We start from the raw sequence: 22,662 nt of genomic DNA, 5'->3' as shown, positions 1-22,662 counted from the left end.
ATGTGTGGGGCGGGGGAATGCATCTAGTAGTAATCTCCCATCACCTATACTGCTATACACGCCACTGTAACAAGTGACATGGTTTGATTACAGTTACAATCACATATCGTTTTCTTGGGTAAGATGAGAAATAGCAGGGACATGGCATCACAGCTCGATCATCGTTTTGCAGGCATCTCGTCTCATTTTTGTTTTGATTTCTGTACACCGCCCCCACTGTTGCCAACAAATCATGAGATTTACTGGAACACAATTTGTTCAGTTACATACAGGGGATAGATCCCATCGACGAGATCTATGAGCTACAGCGCCGTGCCGTCCATTCGCTGGTACTCACACTTCATTGCCACAAAGGTTTTTAATATTTACAAAGCTCGTAGTACCGAATATAGATGAGCTCTTAATGGTGAAGCAGAGATGAATGCAGGCTGTCCCGCTCACTTGGAGAGCAGCCCAAAGTAGGGATTCTCCATGGCAGACGCGATCTCGACCCCCGCCGCGTTGAGGAGCGCCACGTCGGCCTTGCCCCTCGGCATGACCAGGTAGCTGTTGTTCCTGAGCTTCTGGAACCCGCACAGCTCCAGGAACTCTACGCCGCCTTGCAGATTACCCACCCTGTCCTGTTAAACAGCAGGGGTTGAGGATGAGGCGGCTTTCTGAACTAAAGAGCCATACGTAGCATATGGGAACTAAATAGCCGATACTTTCCCCGTAGCGTTCTCCAGTTACCTTGAAAACAGGGTTGCTTAGTCGAATCCTCCTGAACCTCTCCTCTTCTGGGTTCTTTACTATGTTGGCGACTATCTTCAGCAATATTTGGAATGCTCTTTTCACTCTAGCGTTGTCATCCTATAAATAGAGTGGCAACCGACACGTCAGATGGTTTCTGGCATCCCCATAACACAAGGGGTTATTGCGCTATACAGCTTCATTCTGCATGTCTTGCACAAGCACTCAAGCAGACTGCTGAATTCTACTCCCTCCATTCCTAAATATAAGTCTTTTTAGAGATTTCAATATGGACTACATCGGGAGCAAAATGAGTGAATCTACACTCTGAATATGTCTATATACAAACCATGTAGTCTGTATTGAAATCTCTAAAAAAGACTTATATTTAGGAACGGAGGAAGTATTAGAGTGCTGATGTTAGACCGTTGCGAACAAAATGGAAGGCCCAGTTCCAGACTATAAAAGATAAGCTAAAAAAATAAAACAACCTAAAAGAGCACATGATGCAGAAACTAAGCATCCTGGTGTGCAAACAGGCTAGTTTCAGTTATCTGCATCGACAGAAGTCGTACAGCCGCATTTGTGTGAAATAGTAATCAAGATTGATGCGGCAGAGCGTAGAAGGTTCATTGTGTTAATTGTGCAAAACAGACAACAACTCCATGTATCATAAATCATAACTGCAGGATGATCACTTTACCTTGTGATTCTTTTTCAGAGTTCGTAGGCAATCTCTCAATTGTTCTGATGTTACAACTGGTTCAATAGGTTTTACCTGAGCAGTCAAAAAAGAGTGAGGAATGTGTTTGGTTGGTTTTGCTCATGTAATATAGTACTATGGGGAACTTTAGACCTTTGCGAGAGTTACTATCGGAGCTGATGCTACTGTATTTTCCCGTGGCAAACCAAGCCCTCTCCTTCTTTCTGCCTGCATACAGGAAAATAATTTAAGACTTTTCAGCAGTCCAACAAGCAATGCAGTATCTCGCTGAAAGTCCGAAAGTTCCGCAGAAAAATAGTGGCTAATGAGTAAACACAAGAAAATTCTCACTCTGATCATGTAGGAAATATTGATTGCACTCTACTGATAATATTGCCATGAGTAGACTGAATTGATAATTATATGGTAGGCTTGCTCCATTGCAAGGAGACCAAATTTGATTAGTTGAAATTCAAAGGCATTCACACAAAAAAAGGATGTATTGTTGCATGTAGATGTGGGTCTGTGGAGAGATATAGACATATAGGGTAACATTATTGATGTGGAAACCCAAGAAGCAACTGTAAGGAGTGCATGGAATTCATTGACCATTGTCCTATAAAAATTGAATTCAAAATAACAGACGGAATGAAACATCAAAGTTTCAAAATATTAGTTAGTTTAGATTCAATGGGACCTTATCATCCTCTATACGCTGACGGATTCTCTCTCTTGCTCTTTTCTCCTCCTCTTGTTCTGCTTTTCGACTTTCCATCATGCTGTATTGAACAAAATATTGTTTCCATGAGAACATTTGAGTTGGAAATAGCAGATGTGAGTTGCCTACGAAACCCACCGTTTTCTTTGATTTTCTTCAAGAGTCCGTTTTGCTTCGATAACATCTTTAGCAGCTTGAATCCTCTCCCTCTTTAGAAAAACAACAAATAAATTCCACATTTAAGATAATGCTCATAGGATATGTAAAACAGCCTAACAAATACTTTTGACAAAAATATCACAATACTAGCACAGAGCTGATCTTCATTGACAATAGTAAGTTTTACTTTCTATCATCCTCTAGCATGTACTGTAACATTTAGTGGAAAGTAAGGATGTGTCATCGTTGACTCTTTTTGTTGCAAACCAAAATCAATGGTGTTCATATTTATATAGCATGACATCATTTTTTAACAAGCTACTACTTCTGCATCCAGTATGCAACACAAAAGTGCAAAAATGATGGTGGACAAGCGACAGGTTACAACAAAGAGACTTTGACATCCAAACGGAGAACAGTGCAGGCCAACATGAGCTTATTGCATGATAGCTGCTATGGTGAGATATGATAAATACAACTACAGCAAAACACATTCTAGCTCTTCCCTGCTGCAGTGTTATGGTTTTTACTTCTTAATAGCATTGAAATATTGTCAGACCTTATCCTCCTGAAGTTGATTTCTGATTCTCCCTCGTGCTTTTTCTTCCTCGTCACGCTTTGACTTATGTAGTGCTAAAACCCTGCAATGTACGAGGGTTGCAGTCTACCAGGAATGGTAAACAAAATGCTCGCCAGACAACATATATTCAAAACAGGTACAAACCTCTTTCTATCCTCTTCCTCATGTTCATTGGCATTGAGTTCTCTTTCCACCTCTGAAGTCTCCTGATAAAAAAAATTGGGTGTGACAAAAGATTATGAACTATAAACACTAGCTCGGATTAGGTGAGGCATAAAGACAAAATGCTGGTGAAGTGGCAGCCTGGCAGGTGGCTGAGATGCGGTACCTACTAGTCAACATTTTACGACAATATTTACATTATGTAAGCATACCGGAACAATGACAAAAGAAAACGTCTGCACTTTTATCTCATTTACAGACATAATATTTTTAGTTCAATGTGCTATGAGTAATCCTTCGTTGAAACTGAGGTTGTGAGTTAAAAACAGAGGAAACGAATTGATGTAAATTTCAGCTTGGTTACTTTTTCCAATAGTGATTAGGCAGGTTCAAGTCCTCCATGAATGACAAAAAGACTTAACCATAACATACTAACATGACAAGAAAGGACTGAGATATCAAAAATTACGAAGAAATGTTTAGGTAGCACCTTCTGACTTCCAGCTGTAGTTTGCTCTTCTGGTTTTCTCGCCTGGGCATGGGTCCTACAAGACAACCATGCTCAATCCCATGATTATTATGCAACAGCATAGCAAATAAAAAAAATACCGACATGTGTTGAGTTACTTGGAGTAGATAAGCTTCTCATGAATGCATATTCTCCATCGGTAGTCCGTAAATCGTAATAATAACCCTCTGTTTCTTTTTGTGAGGTACCCATGCATTCCAAGATTCAAGCTTGACCAAGAGACGAACAATTATATAAACAATATGTAGGTTACGTGACACAAAACTGACACCGTTAGATCTGTATTCAAAAGCATTTTGCCTGCGGTGGCGTTGTGTGTGTTGTTCGGTTGGTACCTTGATAACCTTGTGCTCGGTGGTTGCTTTATTTATAAAGCGGGGCGAAAGCCTTTTTCGGTAAAGCATTTTGCAAAGCTTGTTTTAAATGCATGGAAGCCTTGCAAAAAACAGAGGGAGTAAGCATTTAAGTCTTACACATGACTTGCCTTATTCAACAACTTTTGGTCATTAGTAGCTTCCATTTTACCAGTGCATGAAATTAGACTGTTAAATGTAGCAAGTGCTCAGGCTTAATGGCAAATTTCCCCAGATCAGCTATTTTATTTTGTAAAAAAGGAAGGAAAATATAAAAAAGGTCATTTCCTCCCTTGAGCTATCCCCAACACGACACCTTTTTCCATTAAGCACTGCAGAGACTCTTAAGAGTTTGCTCACTGATGTGTTAGGTTGATATAGCAGGCTGACACACATAAATGTAAAATGCTGCGGATTATCAAGTGCAGACTTCCAGATGGTTGGCAGGATAGCTATTGAACAGTGATTTGTGCTCCAATTCCACAAAATAACACATGATATTTTCCTATTGAGTTTTATTCAACAACTAGTACATTCAAAAGGCCGGTGATGTGGAGTCGAGAGGGCAGCAATTTTTCTCTCGAAATTGCAACAGCCAGTCAAGTGCCCACACTCATGGCAGTGCTGATATCATATTTTGATTTATTGAGTTTATACAACAACCAGTTCATCTAAGAACTTAGACCCTTAGATTAAGGCGAGTAATATTTTCCTGCTTTCTTTTCTATAACATTCTGGAAAAAACTAACCTCATTCCTTGAACGCTGTTTCTCACTTCGCTTGATGTGTCACCACATTCAATGCTGATTTCTCTTGAAACCTAAAACATACAAAGGAGTACCAAGAAATCAGAACAGGAGGTTTGAAAAAAGTGTTTGACATGACAATGCAGATATGTAGACTGTAGACATAAAATAAAGGAACTATATTGGAGAGTTTGTCTAGCTCTACAGAGCATTAGGTTACAGACTAGACAACTAAACTGCTACACAGACATGCACTGACATGCAAGTTGCTTCAGAATTAAGTATTTAACAGAATCGGAAAAGGTTTTATGCTGGAATCTCAGGGAAAACAATTCACAGCTATATATTTAGAGGATAGCACTGTTGAGGATATCAAGTGAGTGTAGAATAAGCCACATCAGAACAGATTTCTGTTAACAAATCACGATTGCACAAGAAAACCTACCAATGGTAGCTGATCAATGTCTGGGTCACTTTCATGTTCCAGAAGCCAATTTATCGCAGATTCAAGATTGGAATTACCTGACAAGGACAGTGGATTATTTCTACAGTTCATTCAGCTAGATATAGAAGAAAAACATGTTTACAAAAAAACGTGTCGCCCTATCTCTGCAGTTAAATAATTACTTTGAACTTTCAAGAAACACAAATAGTAAGAAGGTTCGGTTGTCAGTACAAATATAATTGGTGAGGCCATAGAACCAGATGACCTATTGTGGTATGATTGATGGATTGTCCGCCTGACTATGATAGAAAGATCCTGTAATACAAGAACATTACCTTCTAAGCCCATTTGAAACAGACGTACCAGAATAATGAAGTGCCCTAATTGAACGAACGGCGGGGAATCCCATAACTTCAAGTTCACCAAGCATTTTCTTGTCAACTTGTGGGACAGCCATCGCTAGAAGTATATGGTAAGAATAAGAGCATGCCAATTGCCACATGATATTGAATAGACAGCACAAACCATTACAAAATACAGGCAAAGTCATCCCCATGGTTTTGTATAATTTCAGCGTATTTCTAAGAGAGAGAGATATATGATAATGTGTCTCTTTTATGTCCAACTGAGGTTACCACATTCTGCAATTTAAGATATGCAACCTGCTGATATGCTGAACTTAACCATTATCTGTTGGCATTAATAATTATACTTGATAGAACTGGTGAACCGCAAACTGCCACATGAGTATAAGCTAGAACTACAGGCCATAATGGCTCAATTATGACAGTTTGCATAATTTTGCATAAGATGTCTGCAGAGTAGAAAGAGGGAACAAAGGAACACATAGAATCCAAGTAGTTTGAAGTACTTCAGTTTGTCGATGCATTGAAACTTTGAAAACAACCTGGTAAATTAAATTAATATGAGAAATTCTTACCTTTCAAAGTTGTCTCCTCGCCTTGTAACTTTGTAGCCAAGGTGGTGTACAATCCTCTATAAGTAGGGGGTATGAAGCAATGCGTTACTGCAAATGGAGAGGGGCATCAGAAAATTATCTGAGGAGGATTAGAGCTTTGCTTTGTCTGTACTTCATTCTTTTCTTGTCTTCCCCAAGGGTTTTCTGGAAACTCAGGTGACTTCTTTCTTCTTCCAGTTACTTATTCCTTCCTTCCTACTTAGGGTTTTCCTCTTGAATCAACACCCTATGCTCACAGTTCCTTCATTTGGACAAACTCATAAAACATGAATACAGAACTCAGTTAGACAGTAATACAACGACAACAACAACAAAGCCTTTAGTCCCAAACAAGTTGGGGTAGGCTAGAGGTGAAACCCATAAGATATCGCGACAAAAGGGCAGCCCGGTGCATGTAGCTCCCGCTTGCGCAGGGTCCGGGGATGGGTCCGACCACTTTGGGTCTATTGTACGCAGCCTTTACCTACATTTCTGTAAGAGGCTGTTTCCAGGACTTGAACCCGTGAACTCAGTTAGACAGTAATCAAAATGTAAAATTATAACTTCAGTGTACTTCAGGCATTTGACAGTGATCATCAACATCCAGTTAACCCACATGGCCCACAGAACATGTCAGCATTCCCTTATAAATTTAGTACATTAATTGGAAATGAACTAAACAAAGAACAAAAATAAATTTATCCAATCAAGTTGGTATGCCTGGCAAGTCATGAATACATATGATATTGTACAGAGCATTGTCAAAAAGGTTAAATGAATTCGAGTCCAGGGCTGTGATAAAAGAACAATTTGTTTTACATAATAAAAGTTTCCATGATCAAGACTACAAGAAAATGATTCAACTCCTAGACTGAACTTTTCTTTACCACCTGATCTTGGTGACAACTGTCCTGCCCTCCAGAAACTAATACTAGCACATTCTTTTCTCAAGAAAGATTACATGAGCTGGGGATGAAACTATTAAGCCTATGGACATGAAAAAATCTAGACAAACATTGGAGATAAATGGAACAATGTTGAGCACAAGAAGCTGAACTAACATACATATTTGCACAGTTTTGATTGGAGCACTCCTGTGTAATTTTTTACGAGGGGAAAATGGGAAATATTTTACAACCAGCTGTCTAAGGTTAGATTGCTTAGTAATGACAATGTTTTCATCAAACAAACAAAACATCATAAGGCAAATATGTGCATATTCATAGTTATAATGACTCCTGTTAGATTTTGAAACAAATGCAGGATTTTGCTGCCCATCAGTGCAAGCTTTGATTTGGATACTTCACGGAAGAAGAAGGTGCTGCACGGCCATTATAGACATGACAAGATTTTTGGTTTCCAGATATTTGCTTGAAGCTGGCTTAGCTAAAAAATGAAAAGAATACTAAACACTATAAAAATGAAAAATAACTCAAATTTCCGTTTTTTGGACAGTGTGAGTGGGGGGTGGAATAATCTCAGTAAAGAACGAAATATGAGAATTCAAGGCAAGGTCTTCTTCTGTGAGACGTGCTTTATCCGGTTTACTGCTAAAAGTGGAAGAAGGGAACTCATAGAAGGAGTCAAGGCTATGAACATGGTATTTCAGGGAAGGTTGCATATCAATGAGAGCTGATAGATCATTATCCACATGAACAGTACATATTAGTAATCTTATCAGAAGTGAACCCACAGGATGCATCATCAATTACAGAGTTCCATTTTAACGCTTTAGCCTATTACTACTGGTATAATATGTCACAGCATGGCCAGTGCAATATTATCAACAGGAACAATAGCATTTCTCAGGCACTGCTGGTGTGGCTGCTGGAATGAATAATTCAGTAATCATCACCCAGTGTATGGTGGTAATACCTCAAACCCTACTGTTTGTAAAACCTGCGACTAAATATTATCTCCAATGTTATTTCCAGGCATCACCCTGCGTTAGACTGGCCATCACTCCTGACTATACATGAATCTCAAGAAGGATAGGAACTATTCCCGAGCACTGAAATGTACTCATTGATGCGCCGATGTTTCTCCTCCAGCGTCACTATCATCTCATCAGCAGCTTCATTGATCATCCTTGGAAGGTACCTTTCCATCCCCTCGAACCACTCCTGCAATGTAATAGTGTCCAGGCTGCTTCTCCCAGCATGCTTCTCACCCTTCTCATCATCCTCTAACTCTCCTCCGCTGTTAACTACTTCCATCTTTCCATTCTCCGCCTCTCCTCCACCTTCATTTATCTCCCTACCCCCGTTGTGAGAAGCAGTGAACTCAGTATTGGTCATCCCTTTTGGCGCTCTACGTACCAGCCCTCTCTGAGCAACAGGCACTTCCTCCAATGCATTTGCAGTCCCTTCCACTTCTTCATCCCCAGCCTCCTCCTCCTCCTCAAGAACAGCCTTCCTTGCACGAGCCCTTGTGACCCTTCCCTGGACCCTTCTGGACCTTGTCTTTGGAGGCAGCGGTGGAAGAGCAACCGTCGTTGCAACCTCCCTACCATCGCGGCATGTCACCACCCCGGCGTCCTCCTTCCCCTCATCTCCTTTCTCCGGTTCAGAGGGCTCAGCCTTCTTCCTCTTCCCACCATGTGTTGCCACCGCGGCCTTCTCCTCTTTCTGTTCATCTGCAGTCTCCAGTTCAGGGGACTCCACAGAATTCTTCCTCTTCCTGCAGCGTGTTGCCACCGCGGCATTCTCCTCTTTCTGTTCATCTGCCTTCTCCAGTTCAGGGGACTCCACAGCCTTCTTCCTCTTCCTGCCGCGTGTTGCCACCGCAGCCTTCTCCTCTTTCTGTTCATCTGCCTTCTCCAGTTCAGGGGGCTCCACAACCTTCTTCCTCCTACCGCAGAGTGTCGCCACTGCGGCCTCCTCCATCTCTTCCTTACCCGCTTCGAGGGACTCCGCTCTAGCCACCTTCTTCCGTCCGCCACCACGTGTAACTACCCGGTGGCTCTCTTCCTCCACCACTACTGCCGCTGCATCCGGCCCTCCCTTCTCAGTTTCGGAGGGTTCCAACGCCGCCGCCGCCCTCGTCCCCACCATCTTCCGTGTGCTCAGGCGGGTGACGGATGGGGTCGGCTTCTCCTCCGCCACCGCCACCGCCGCCGCGCGGCGCGAGGAGCGCCTAGGACCGGGTTTCACATCCGAATCAGGTGCGATGGACACGGCGAGCACGGTGGACTGACCGAGGATGATTAGGTCCCCGTGGGAGAGGGGGGCGGGGACGGAGGGCAGGAGGCGGGCGCCATTGATGAAGGTGCCATTGGAGGAGCCGAGATCGGACACGGCCCAACGGGACGCGGGAGGCGGGAGGAACTCGATGGTGAGGTGGCGCTGCGACGCGCCCACGTCGCGCACGGAGAGGTCGTTGCCGGAGGCGACGCGGCCGACGCGGAGCGCGGCGCCCGCGCGGCATCGCCGGGTCTCTCCCTCGCGCGGGCCCTTCTCCACCGCCAGGGTGAGCACCGGCGGCGGAGCGGCCATTGGGGGCAAGTGGGAGGCCTTTTTTTCTGTTTGAACTTTGGGAGGCCTTTCTGAACTTGCTGCGATACTTCCGCTTCAGAATGAGGAGGTATTTTTCCTAGATCCAGTTTCGGGGTTACTCTTTGTAAAGTGAGTTTAGCTAGGCCCTCCACTATGTAGGCCAAAACCGATGCTAAATTCATTTTTTAAACATTTGGCACCGATGCCTTACATAGCTCAGCCGATGCCAAATAAAAATTTCAGGGCATCGATTCCTTTACTTGCTCCGACGCCATATTTCGTTGAGGCAATAAATTAGGCAGCCACTGTACTTTTTGCATGCGAGGCACCACCGGCGAGACACTGCTTTGAGCTGATATATTACTAGTTTATACGTAGGTGGGCCAGAGGTGGATGGGTGCCAAATCCTTCACGTTGTGGTGCCGGTGCTAAACTTTTTACATTTGGCATCGAAGTGTATGTGGCAAACTTTTTAAATTGCTGGCACCGAACACATAGTGGAGGGCCTTGTGGAACTCCAACGCTCCCACTCATTTCATCTGCGCTTGTCTATTTGGATTAAAACGAACATAAAAGTCGGTCTAACGCGTGTTATGCATCGATCTAAACGGACGAGCGTCCGTTTTTCGTCCGTCACGCGACTCATTCCCAATCCAAATTTGGACTTCGTTTGTGTCGGCGCGGACATAAAACAGACGCACGGGACGTCCGCGTACTCCTCCCTCCAGCTCGCCAGTCGACGGTACAGCCACCCTCATTTCCCTCTCTTTCCCAAAAATCTCCCGCCCGCTTGCCATGGACGACGTGCCGATCCTTGACGCCGCCTCCGGCCTCGCCTCCCTCGCCTCCTCTGGCATTGCCTTCGTCCTCTGGCCTTGCCTTCGTCGCCCCCACCAAGGCCAAGCCCGACGCCACCCGCAAAACGGCGGCGCCGACCAAGAAGAAGCCGTTGACGAACGAGCGGTAGGTCGTGCAGTCGGCCAAGAGGAAGGGCCGGAGGCACGCTCAGGAACGCAAGCTCGAAGCCGCATCCGCCGCTGCACAGGAAGAGAACATCGACAGATTCACTGCCGCAACGAGGAAGGCCCTGCTCTACCTAGGGTTAACCCATGCCAGCACGGGCTCGTCGGCCTTTCCCCGTGTGCCACTGCCAGATTCGTCGTGCATGTCTGCCACGCCGCCGATTCCCGGCTTCCATCCCTACTCGCAAACTCCATTCTCTCGGGAATTGCTCGCCAGAGGTGAGCGTGGTGGCGTCGGCCGCTCCCGCGCCCATGCCCATCGATCTCAACGCCACACATGTGGCCGGTGGATCATCCACCAGGGGCCATAGGAAACGCCCGCGGGAGATGCCATCTGACATACAACCTGATGCCCGCAACTTGTTCGGCAGAATGTCGACCACGGACAACGAGACGGACAACCGTTTCATCATGAAGAACATCATCTTTGAAGCTGGTGTGGGTGTCGCTGCCTTCGAAGGCGGTGTGGGTGAGTGTGCCTTCGATGCCGACGAGACCCAAAGCCAAGATGGTTGAGGACCCTTCATGGCTGCCCCCTTTGATCAAGGCCATGGTGGGATGGTCGACCCCTTCATGTAAAGCCAAGATGGCATGGGCAGCACCTTCTCGCTCGACCACGAGTTCCCGAAGAACTACGGCCTAGAAGAAGAAGATGAAGTGGACATCGACGGGGAGCATTTGTTCGAAGACGAGCTCTCCACCCAAGCCAATGCAAACAAGAAGCACCAAAGCAAGTGGACGAAGGCATACACAAAGGATGAGGACGAGCTCCTTTGTGAATGTTGAAGGGACATTGGACAAGATCCCAAGATCGGCGCCAAGCAAAAGGCGTCAACATTTTGGCTATGTGTTCATCGCGAAGTTCATGAGCGCAAGAAGTTCGCACCATACCAAATGGAGAGCAGGCGCTGGTGGATGTCCCTCTCGAAGCGTTGGAGGGTGATACAATAAGAGTGCAACAAGTTTTTTGCCACCCTTGAGAGCATCGAGGGACGTCTCGTGAGCGGCCTCGGCATCAAAGATATGGTATACATGAAGGAATATGCCCTGGAGGCAATAAAGTTATTATTTATTTCCTTATTTCATGATAAATGTTTATTATTCATGCTAGAATTGTATTAACCAGAAACTTGATACATGTGTGAATACATAGACAAACAGAGTGTCACTAGTATGCCTCTACTTGACTAGCTCGTTGATCAAAGATGGTTATGTTTCCTAGCCATAGACATGAGTTGTCATTTGATTAATGGGATCACATCATTAGGAGAATGATGTGATTGACTTGACCCATTCTGTTAGCTTAGCACGATGATTGTTTAGTTTGTTGCTATTGCTTTCTTCATGACTTATACATGTTCCTATGACTATGAGATTATGCAACTCCCGAATACCGGAGGAACACTTTGTGTGCTACCAAACGTCACAACATAACTGGGTGATTATAAAGGTGCTCTACAGGTGTCTCCGAAGGTACTTGTTGAGTTGGCATAGATCAAGATTAGGATTTGTCACTTCGATTGTCGGAGAGGTATCTCTGGGCCCTCTCGGTAATGCACATCATAATAAGCCTTGCAAGCAATGCAACTAATGAGTTAGTTGCGAGATGATGTATTACGGAACGGGTAAAGAGACTTGGCGATAACGAGATTGAACTAGGTACTGAGATACCGATGATCGAATCTCGGGCAAGTAACATACTGATGACAAAGGGAACAACATATAGTGTTATGCGGTTTGACCGATAAAGATCTTCGTAGAATATGTGGGAGCCAATATGAACATCCAGGTTCTGCTATTGGTTGTTGACCGGAGACATGTCTCAGTCATGTCTACATAGTTCTCAAACCCGTAGGGTCCGCACACTTAAAGTTCGGTGACGATCGGTATTATGAGTTTTTGTGTTTTGATGTACCGAAGGTAGTTCGGAGTCCCGGATGAGATCGGGGACATGACGAGGAGTCTCAAAATGGTCGAGATGTAAAGATCATATATTGGACGACTATATTCGGACATCGGAAAGGTTCCGAGTGATTCGGGTATTTTTCGGAGTGCAGGAGAGTTACGGGAATTAGCCGGGGAGTAGATGGGCCTTATTGGGCTTTAGGGGAAAGAGAGAGGAGAGGCTGCGATGTTGGGGAACGTAGTAACTTCAAAAAATTTCCTACGCACACGCAAGATCATGGTGATGCATAGCAACGAGAGGGGAGAGTATTGTCCACGTACCCTCGTAGACCGAAAGCGGACTATGGTGGAGGGGGGCACCGCACACGACTAAAAGATCAAACGATCAATTGTTGTGTCTCTAGGGTGCCCCTGCCCCAGTATATAAAGGAGCAAGGGGGAGGTGCGGCCGGCCAGGAGGGGCGCGCTAGGAGGAGTCCTACTCCCACCGGGAGTAGGACTCCCTCCCTTTTCCTTGTTGGATTAGGAGAAGAGGGGGGAAGAGGTGGAGGACAAGAAGGAAAGGGCCCCCCCCCCCGCCCCTCCTTGTCCTATTCAGACTAGGGGGGGTGGGCGCGCGGCCCTTGCCCTGGCCGCCTCTCCTCTTCTCCACTAAGGCCCACTATGGCACATTAAACCCCAGGGGTTCCGGTAACCCCTCCGGTACTCCGGTAAAATCCCGATTTCACCCGGAAAACTTCCGATATCCAAATATAGGCTTCCAATATATCAATCTTCATGTCTCGACCATTTCAATACTCCTCGTCATGTCCGTGATCATATCCAGGACTCCAAACAACCTTCGGTACATCAAAACATATAAACTCATAATATAACTGTCATCGAAACGTTAAGCGTGCGGGCCCTACGGGTTCGAGAACTATGTAGACATGACCGAGACACGTCTCCAGTCAATAACCAATAGCGGAACCTGGATGCTCATATTGGCTCCCACATATTCTATGAAGATCTTTATCGATCAAACCGCATAACAACATACGTTGTTCCCTTTGTCATCGGTATGTTACTTACCCGAGATTTGATCGTCGGTATCTCAATACCTAGTTCAATCTCGTTACCGGCAAGTCTCTTTACTCGTTCCGTAATACATCATCCCGCAACTAACTCATTAGTTGCAATGCTTGCAAGGCTTAAGTGATGTGCATTACCGAGTGGGCCCAGAGATACCTCTCCGACAATCGGAGTGACAAATCCTAATCTCGAAATACGCCAACCCAACAAGTACCTTCGGAGACACCTGTAGAGCACCTTTATAATCACCCAGTTATGTTGTGACGTTTGGTAGCACACAAAGTGTTCCTCCGGTAAACGGGAGTTGCATAATCTCATAGTCATAGGAACATGTATAAGTCATGAAGAAAGCAATAGCAACATACTAAACGATCGAGTGCTAAGCTAACGGAATGGGCCAAGTCAATCACATCATTCTCCTAATGATGTGATCCCGTTAATCAAATGACAACTCATGTCAATGGCTAGGAAATATAACCATCTTTGATCAACGAGCTAGTCAAGTAGAGGTATACTAGTGACATTATGTTTGTCTATGTATTCACACAAGTATTATGTTTCCGGTTAATACAATTCTAGCATGAATAATAAACATTTATCATGATATAAGGAAATAAATAATAACTTTATTATTGCCTCTAGGGCATATTTCCTTCAGTCCCACTTGCACTAGAGTCAATAATCTAGATTACACAGTAATGATTCTAACACACATGGAGCCTTGGTGCTGATCATGTTTTGCTCGTGGAAGAGGCTTAGTCAATGGGTCTGCAACATTCAGATCCGTATGTATCTTGCAAATTTCTATGTCTCCCACCTGGACTAGATCCCGGATGGAATTGAAGCGTCTCTTGATGTGCTTGGTTCTCTTGTGAAATCTGGATTCCTTCGCTAAGGCTATTGCACCAGTATTGTCACAAAAGATTTTCATTGGACCCGATGCACTAGGTATGACACCTAGATCGGATATGAACTCCTTCATCCAGACTCCTTCATTTGCTGCTTCCGAAGCAGCTATGTACTCCGCTTCACACATAGATCCCGCCACGACGCTTTGTTTAGAATTGCACCAACTGACAGCTCCACCACTCAATGTAAACACGTATCCGGTTTGCGATTTAGAATCGTCCGGATCAGTGTCAAAGCTTGCATCGACGTAACCATTTACGACTAGCTCTTTGTCACCTCCATAAACGAGAAACATATCCTTAGTCCTTTTCAGGTATTTCAGGATGTTCTTGACCGCTGTCCAGTGATCCACTCCTCGATTACTTTGGTACCTCCCTGCTAGACTTATAGCAAGGCACACATCAGGTCTGGTACACAGCATCGCATACATGATAGAGCCTATGGCTGAAGCATAGGGAACATCTTTCATCTTCTCTCTATCTTCTGCAGTGGCCGGGCATTGAGTCTTACTCAACTTCACACCTTGTAACACAGGCAAGAACTCTTTCTTTGTTTGATCCATTTTGAACTTCTTCAAAACTTTGTCAAGGTATGTGCTTTGTCAAAGTCCAATTAAGCGTCTTGATCTATCTCTATAGATCTTGATGCCCAATATATAAGCAGCTTCACCGAGGTCTTTCATTGAAAAACTCTTATTCAAGTATCCCTTTATGCTATCCAGAAATTCTATATCATTTCCAATCAACAATATTTCATCCACATATAATATTAGAAATGCTACAGAGCTCCCACTCACTTTCTTGTAAATACAGGCTTCTCCAAAAGTCTGTACAAAACCAAATGCTTTGATCACACTATCAAAGCGTTTATTCCAACTCCAAGAGGCTTGCACCAGTCCATAAATGGATCGCTGGAGCTTGCATACTTTGCTAGCTCACTTTGGATCAACAAAACCTTCTGGTTGCATCATATACAACTCTTCTTCCAGAAAACCATTCAGGAATGCAGTTTTGACATCCATTTGCCAAATTTCATAATCATAAAATGCGGCGATTGCTAACATGATTCAGACAGACTTAAGCATCGCTAGGGTGAGAAAGTCTCATCGTAGTCAATCCCTTGAACTTGTCGAAAACCTTTTGCAACAAGTCGAGCTTTATAGACAGTAACATTACCGTCAGCGTCAGTCTTCTTCTTGAAGATCCATTTATTCTCAATGGCTTGCTGATCAACGGGCAAGTCAACCAAAGTCCACACTTTGTTCTCATACATGGATCCCATCTCAGATTTCATGGCCTCAAGCCATTTTGCGGAATCTGGGCTCACCATCGCTTCTTCATAGTTCTTAGGTTCGTCATGGTCTAGTAACACAACCTCCAGAATAGGATTACTGTACCGCTCTGGTGTGGATCTTACTCTGGTTGACCTACGAGGTTCAGTAACAACTTGATCTGAAGTTCCATGATCATCATCATTAACTTCCTCACTAATTGGTGTAGGTGTCACAGGAACTGGTTTCTGTGATGAACTACTTTCCAATGAGGGAGCAGGTACAATTACCTCATCAAGTTCTACTTTCCTCCCACTCACTTCTTTCGAGATAAACTCCTTCTCTAGAAAGGATCCATTCTTAGCAACGAATGTCTTGCCTTCGGATCTATGATAGAAGGTGTACCCAACAGTCTCCTTTGGGTATCCTATGAAGACACATTTCTCTGATTTGGGTTCGAGCTTATCAGGTTGAAGCTTTTTCACATAAGCATCGCAGCCCCAAACTTTAAGAAACGACAACTTTGGTTTCTTGCCAAACCACGGTTCATAAGGCGTCGTCTCAACGGATTTTGATGGTGCCCTATTTAACGTGAATGCAGCCGTCTCTAAAGCATAACCCCAAAACGATAGCGGTAAATCAGTAAGAGACATCATAGATCGCACCATATCTAGTAAAGTACGATTATGACGTTCGGACACACCATTACGCTATGGTGTTCCGGGTGGCGTGAGTTGAGAAACTATTCTGCATTGTTTCAAATGTAGACCAAACTCGTAACTCAAATATTCTCCTTCATGATCTAATCGTAGAAACTTTATTTTCTTGTTACAATGATTTTCAACTTCACTCTGAAATTCTTTAAACTTTTCAAATGTCTCAGACTTATGTTTCATTAAGTAGATATACCCATATCTGCTCAAATCATCTGTAAAGGTGAGAAAATAACGATATCCGCCATGAGCCTCAATATTCATCGGACCACATACATCTGTATGTATGATTTCCAACAAATCTGTTGCTCTCTCCATAGTTCCGGAGAACGGCGTTTTAGTCATCTTGCTCATGAGGCACGGTTCACAAGTACCAAGTGATACATAATCAAGTGGTTCCAAAAGTCCATCAGTATGGAGTTTCTTCATGCGTTTCACACCGATATGACCTAAACGGCAGTGCCACAAATAAGTTGCACTATCATTATCAACTTTGCATCTTTTGGCTTCAACATTATGAATATGTGTATCACTACTATCGAGATTCATCAAAAATAGACCACTCTTCAAGGGGGCATGACCATAAAAGATATTACTCATATAAATAGAACAACCATTATTCTTTGATTTAAATGAATAATCGTCTTGCATCAAACAAGATCCAGATATAATGTTCATGCTCAACGCTGGCACCAAATAACAATTATTTAGGTCTAATACTAATCTCGAAGGTAGATGTAGAGGTAGCGTGCCGACGGCGATCACATCGACTTTGGAACCATTTCCCACGCACATCGTCACCTCGTCCTTGGCCAGTGTTCGCTTAATCTGTAGTCCCTGTTTTGAGTTGCAAATATTAGCAACAGAACTAGTATCAAATACCCAGGTGCTACTGCAAGCTCTGGTAAGGTACACATCAATAACATGTATATCACATATACCTTTGTTCACCTTGCCATCCTTCTTATCCGCCAAATACTTGGGGAAGTTCTGCTTCCAGTGACCAGTCTGCTTGCAGTAGAAGCACTCAGTTTCAGGCTTAGGTCCAGACTTGGGTTTCTTCTCTTGAGCAACAACTTGCTTGCTGTTCTTCTTGAAGTTCCATTTCTTCTTCCCTTTGCCCTTTTTCTTAAAACTGGTGGTCTTATTGACCATCAACACTTGATGCTCCTTCTTGATTTCTACCTCCGCAGCCTTTAGCATTGCGAAGAGCTCGGGAATTGTCTTATCCATCCCTTGCATGTTATAGTTCATCACGAAGCTCGTGTAGCTTGGTGGCAGTGATTGAAGAATTCTGTCAATGACGCTATCATCCGGAAGATTAACTCCCAGTTGAATCAAGTGATTGTTATACCCCAGACATTCTGAGTATATGCTCACTGACAGAACTATTCTCCTCCATCTTGCAGCTGTACAACTTATTGGAGACACACTGAACTATCGAGTAGTCATCAGCTTTGCTTTGACAGACGTTCTTAACGTCGTCAGTTGCATCCGCAACAGGCTTGGCACCCAGCGGTGCTTCTAGGACGTAATTCTTCTGTGCAGCAATGAGGATAATCCTCAAGTTACGGACCCAGTCCGTGTAATTGCTACCATCATCTTTCAACTTTGATTTCTCAAGTAACGCATTAAAATTCAACGGAACAACAACACGGGCCATCTATCTACAATTAACATAGACAAGCAAGATACTATCAGGTACTAAGTTCATGATAAATTTAAGTTCAATTAATCATATTACTTAAGAATTCCTACTTAGATAGACATCCCTCTAATCCTCTAAGTGATCACGTGATCCAAATCAACTAAACCATAACCGATCATCACGTGAAATGGAGTAGTTTTCAATGGTGAACATCACTATGTTGATCATATCTACTATATGATTCATGCTCGACCTTTCGGTCTCAGTGTTCCGAGGCCATATCTGCATATGCTAGGCTCGTCAAGTTTAACCTGAGTATTCTGCGTGTGCAAAACTGGCTTGCACCCGTTGTAGACGGACGTAGAGCTTATCACACCCGATCATCACGTGGTGTCTGGGCACGACGAACTTTGGCAACGGTGCATACTCAGGGAGAACACTTTTATCTTGAAATTTAGTGAGAGATCATCTTATAATGCTACCGTCAAACAAAGCAAGATAAGATGCATAAAAGATAAACATCACATGCAATCAATATAAGTGATATGATATGGCCATCATCATCTTGTGCTTGTGATCTCCATCTCCGAAGCACCGTCATGATCACCATCGTCACCGGCGCGACACCTTGATCTCCATCGTAGCATCATTGTCGTCTCGCCAATCTTATGCTTCTACGACTATTGCTACCGCTTAGTGATAAAGTAAAGCATTACAGGGCGATTGCATTGCATACAATAGAGCGACAACCATATGGCTCCTGCCAGTTGCCGATAACTTGGTTACAAAACATGATCATCTCATACAATAGAATTTAGCATCATGTCTTGACCATATCACATCACAACATGCCCTGCAAAAACAAGTTAGACGTCCTCTACTTTGTTGTTGCAAGTTTTATGTGGCTGCTACGGGCTTTAGCAAGAACCATTCTTACCTACGCATAAAAACCACAACGGTAGTTTGTCAAGTTGATGCTGTTTTAACCTTCGCAAGGACCGAGCCTGGCCACACTCGGTTCAACTAAAGTTGGAGAAACTGACACCCGCCAGCCACCTATGTGCAAAGCACGTCGGTAGAACCAGTCTCGTGTAAGCGTACGTGTAATGTCGGTCCGGGCTGCTTCATCCAACAATACCGTCGAACCAAAGTATGACATGCTGGTAAGCAGTATGACTTATATCGCCCACAACTCACTTGTGTTCTACTCGTGCATATAACATCAACGCATAAAACCTGGCTCGGGTGCCACTGTTGGGGAACGTAGTAATTTAAAGAAAAAATCCTACGCACGCAAGATAATGGTGATGCATAGCAACGAGAGGGGAGAGTATTGTCCATGTACCCTCGTAGACCGAAAGCGGAAGCGTTAGCACAACGCGGTTGATGTAGTCATACGTCTTCACGGTCCGACCGATCAGGTGCCGAACACACGGCACCTCCGAGTTCAGCACACGTTCAGCCCGATGACGTCCCTCGAACTCCGATCCAGCCGAGTGTTGAGGGAGAGTTTCGTCAGCACGACGGCGTGGTGACGATGATGATGTTCTACCGACGCAGGGCTTAGCCTAAGCACCGCTACAGTATTATCGAGGTGGACTATGGTGGAGGGGGCACCGCACACGGCTAAAAGATCAAATGATCAATTGTTGTGTCTCTAGGGTGCCCCTGCCCCCGTATATAAAGGAGCAAGAGGGAGGTGCGGCCGGCCAGGAGGGGCGCACTAGGAGGAGTCCTACTCCCACCGGGAGTAGGACTCCCTCCCTTTTCCTTGTTGGATTAGGAGAAGAGGGGGAAAGAGGTGGAGGATAAGAAGGAAAGGGGGGCGCTACCCCCCTCTCCTTGTCCTATTCGGACTAGGGGGGAGGGGCGCACGGCCCTTGCCCTGGCCGCCTCTCCTCTTCTCCACTAAGGCCCACTATGGCCCATTAACCCCCGGGGAGTTCTGGTAACCCCTCCGGTACTCCGGTAAAATCCTGATTTCACCCGGAACACTTCCGATATCCAAATATATGCTTCCAATATATCAATCTTCTTGTCTCGACCATTTCGAGACTCCTCGTCATGTCTGTGATCATATCCAGGACTCCGAACAACCTTCGGTACATAAAAACATATAAACTCATAATATAACTGTCATCGAAACGATAAGCGTGCGGACCCTACGGGTTCGAGAACTATGTAGACATGACCGAGACACGTCTCCGGTCAATAACCAATAGCGGAACCTGGATGCTCATATTGGCTCCCACATATTCTACGAAGATCTTTATCGGTCAGACCGCATAACAACATATGTTGTTCCCTTTGTCATCGGTATGTTACTTGCCCGAGATTCGATCATCGGTATCTCAATACCTAGTTCAATCTCGTTACCGGCAAGTCTCTTTACTCGTTCCGTAATACATCATCCCGCAACTAACTCATTAGTTGCAATGCTTGCAAGGCTTAAGTGATGTGCATTACCGAGTGGGCCCAGAGATACCTCTCCGACAATCGGAGTGACAAATCCTAATCTCGAAATACGCCAACCCAACAAGTACCTTCGGAGACACCTGTAGAGCACCTTTATAATCACCCAGTTACGTTTTGACATTTGGTAGCACACAAAGTGTTCCTCCGGTAAACGGGAGTTGCATAATCTCATAGTCATAGGAACATGTATAAGTCATGAAGAAAACAATAGCAACATACTAAATGATCGAGTGCTAAGCTAACGGAATGGGTCAAGTCAATCACATCATTCTCCTAATGATGTGATCCCATTAATCAAATGACAACTCATGTCAATGGCTAGGAAACATAACCAACTTTGATCAACAAGCTAGTCGAGTAGAGGTATACTAGTGACATTCTGTTTGTCTATGTATTCACACAAGTATTATGTTTCCGGTTAATACAATTCTAGCATGAATAATAAATATTTATCATGATATAAGGAAATAAATAATAAATTTATTATTGCCTCTAGGGCATATTTCCTTCATGCACCCCTAGGCCTAATACGAATTGGACTAGGGGGAGGGGCGGCGCCCCCTCCTTCCTTCTCTTCTCTTTTCCCTTTCCTTCTCTCCTACTCCTAGTACTTGGAAGGGCTCCTAGTTCTACTAGGAAAGGGGGAATCCTACTCCCGGTGGGAGTAGGACTCCCCTAGGGCGTGCCATAGAGAGGGTCGGCCCTCTCCCTCCTCCACTCCTTTATATACGGGGAGAGGGGCACTCCTTGGAGACACAACAATTGATCATTTATCTCTTAGCCGTGTGCGGTGCCCCCCTCCACCATAATCCACCTCGATCATATCGTAGCGGTGCTTAGATGAAGCCCTGCGTCGGTAGCATCATCATCACCATCACCACGTCATCGTGCTAACGAAACTCTCCTGTGAAGCTTTGCTGGATCGGAGCTCGCGGGACATCATCGAGTTAAACGTGTGCATAACTCAGAGGTGTCGTGCGTTCGGTACTTGGATCGGTCGGATTGTGAAGACGTACGACTACATCAACCGCGTTGTGCTAACGCTTCCGCGTTCGGTCTACGAGGGTACGTGGACACACTCTCCCCTCTCGTTGCTATGCATCACCATGATCCTGTGTGTGCGTAGGAAATTTTTTGAAATTACTACTTTCCCCAACAGTGGCATCCGAGCCAGGTTTTTGCGTAGATGTTATATGCACGAGTAGAATACAAGTAAGTTGTGGGCGATACAAGTCATACTGCTTACCAGTATGTCATACTTTGGTTCGGCGGTATTGTTGGATGAAGCGGCCCGGACCGACATTATGCGTACGCTTACGCGAGACTGGTTCTACCGACGTGCTTTGCACACAGGTGGCTGGCGGGTGTCAGTTTCTCCAACTTTAGTTGAACCGGGTGTGGCTACGCCCGGTCCTTGAGAAGGTTAAAACAGCACTAACTTGACAAACTATCATTGTGGTTTTCATGTGTAGGTAAGAACGGTTCTTGCTCAGCCCGTAGCAGCCATGTAAAACTTGCAACAACAAAGTAGAGGACGTCTAACTTGTTTTTGCAGGGCATGTTGTGATGTGATATGGTCAAGACATGATGCTATATTTATTGTATGAGATGATCATGTTTTGTAACAGAGTTATCAGCAACTGGCAGGAGCCATATGGTTGTCGCTTTATTGTATGCAATGTAATCGCCCTGTAATTGCTTTACTTTATCACTAAGCGATAGTGATAGTCGTAGAAGCAATAGTTGGCGAGACGACAATGATGCTACGATGGAGATCAAGGTGTCGCGCCGGTGACGATGGTGATCATGACGGTGCTTCGGAGATGGAGATCACAAGCACAAGATGATGATGGCTGAGGGAGTCCTGGATTAGGGGGTGTTCGGGTAGCCGGACTATACCTTCAGCCGGACTCCTGGACTATGAAGATACAAGATTGAAGACTTCGTCCCGTGTCCGGATGGGACTTTCCTTGGCGTGGAAGGCAAGCTTGGCGATGCGGATATTCAAGATCTCCTACCATTGTAACCGACTCTATGTAACCCTAACCCTATCCGGTGTCTATATAAACCGGA

General features: G+C 44.6%; 1 protein-coding gene across 1 annotated transcript; it reads right to left on the bottom strand.

Annotated features, from left to right (window-relative positions):
* Positions 1 to 217: 217 nt before the first annotated feature.
* Positions 218 to 6,696, bottom strand: LOC123154219 (UBX domain-containing protein 1). The gene is made up of 14 exons (XM_044572995.1): positions 6,065 to 6,696; positions 5,488 to 5,583; positions 5,125 to 5,201; positions 4,683 to 4,753; positions 3,679 to 3,789; positions 3,542 to 3,596; positions 3,034 to 3,095; positions 2,869 to 2,950; positions 2,289 to 2,359; positions 2,130 to 2,211; positions 1,586 to 1,660; positions 1,433 to 1,507; positions 730 to 849; positions 218 to 620 (listed from the first exon to the last, which is right to left on the bottom strand). Exons 2-14 carry the CDS (start codon positions 5,579 to 5,581, stop codon positions 438 to 440), a joined length of 1,158 nt encoding a protein of 385 aa, XP_044428930.1. The 5' UTR covers positions 5,582 to 5,583; positions 6,065 to 6,696; the 3' UTR covers positions 218 to 437.
* Between the last annotated feature and the right edge of the window lie 15,966 nt (positions 6,697 to 22,662).

This window comes from Triticum aestivum, chromosome 7A (assembly GCF_018294505.1).
Source record: "Triticum aestivum cultivar Chinese Spring chromosome 7A, IWGSC CS RefSeq v2.1, whole genome shotgun sequence".
Classification (NCBI taxonomy): Eukaryota; Viridiplantae; Streptophyta; class Magnoliopsida; order Poales; family Poaceae; genus Triticum; species Triticum aestivum.
This window is presented reverse-complemented; position numbering and strand designations above follow the sequence as displayed.

Coding starts and splice junctions, on each gene's coding strand:
- LOC123154219 (XM_044572995.1), bottom strand. CDS start 5,581: ATGGCTGTCCCACAAGTTGACAAGAAAATGCTTGGTGAACTTGAAGTT. Junction 5,202..5,487: donor TAGGGCACTTCATTATTCTG/GTACGTCTGTTT, acceptor TGTCCTTGTCAG/GTAATTCCAATCTTGAATCT. Junction 3,790..4,682: donor AACAGCGTTCAAGGAATGAG/GTTAGTTTTTTC, acceptor CTCTTGGTCAAG/CTTGAATCTTGGAATGCATG.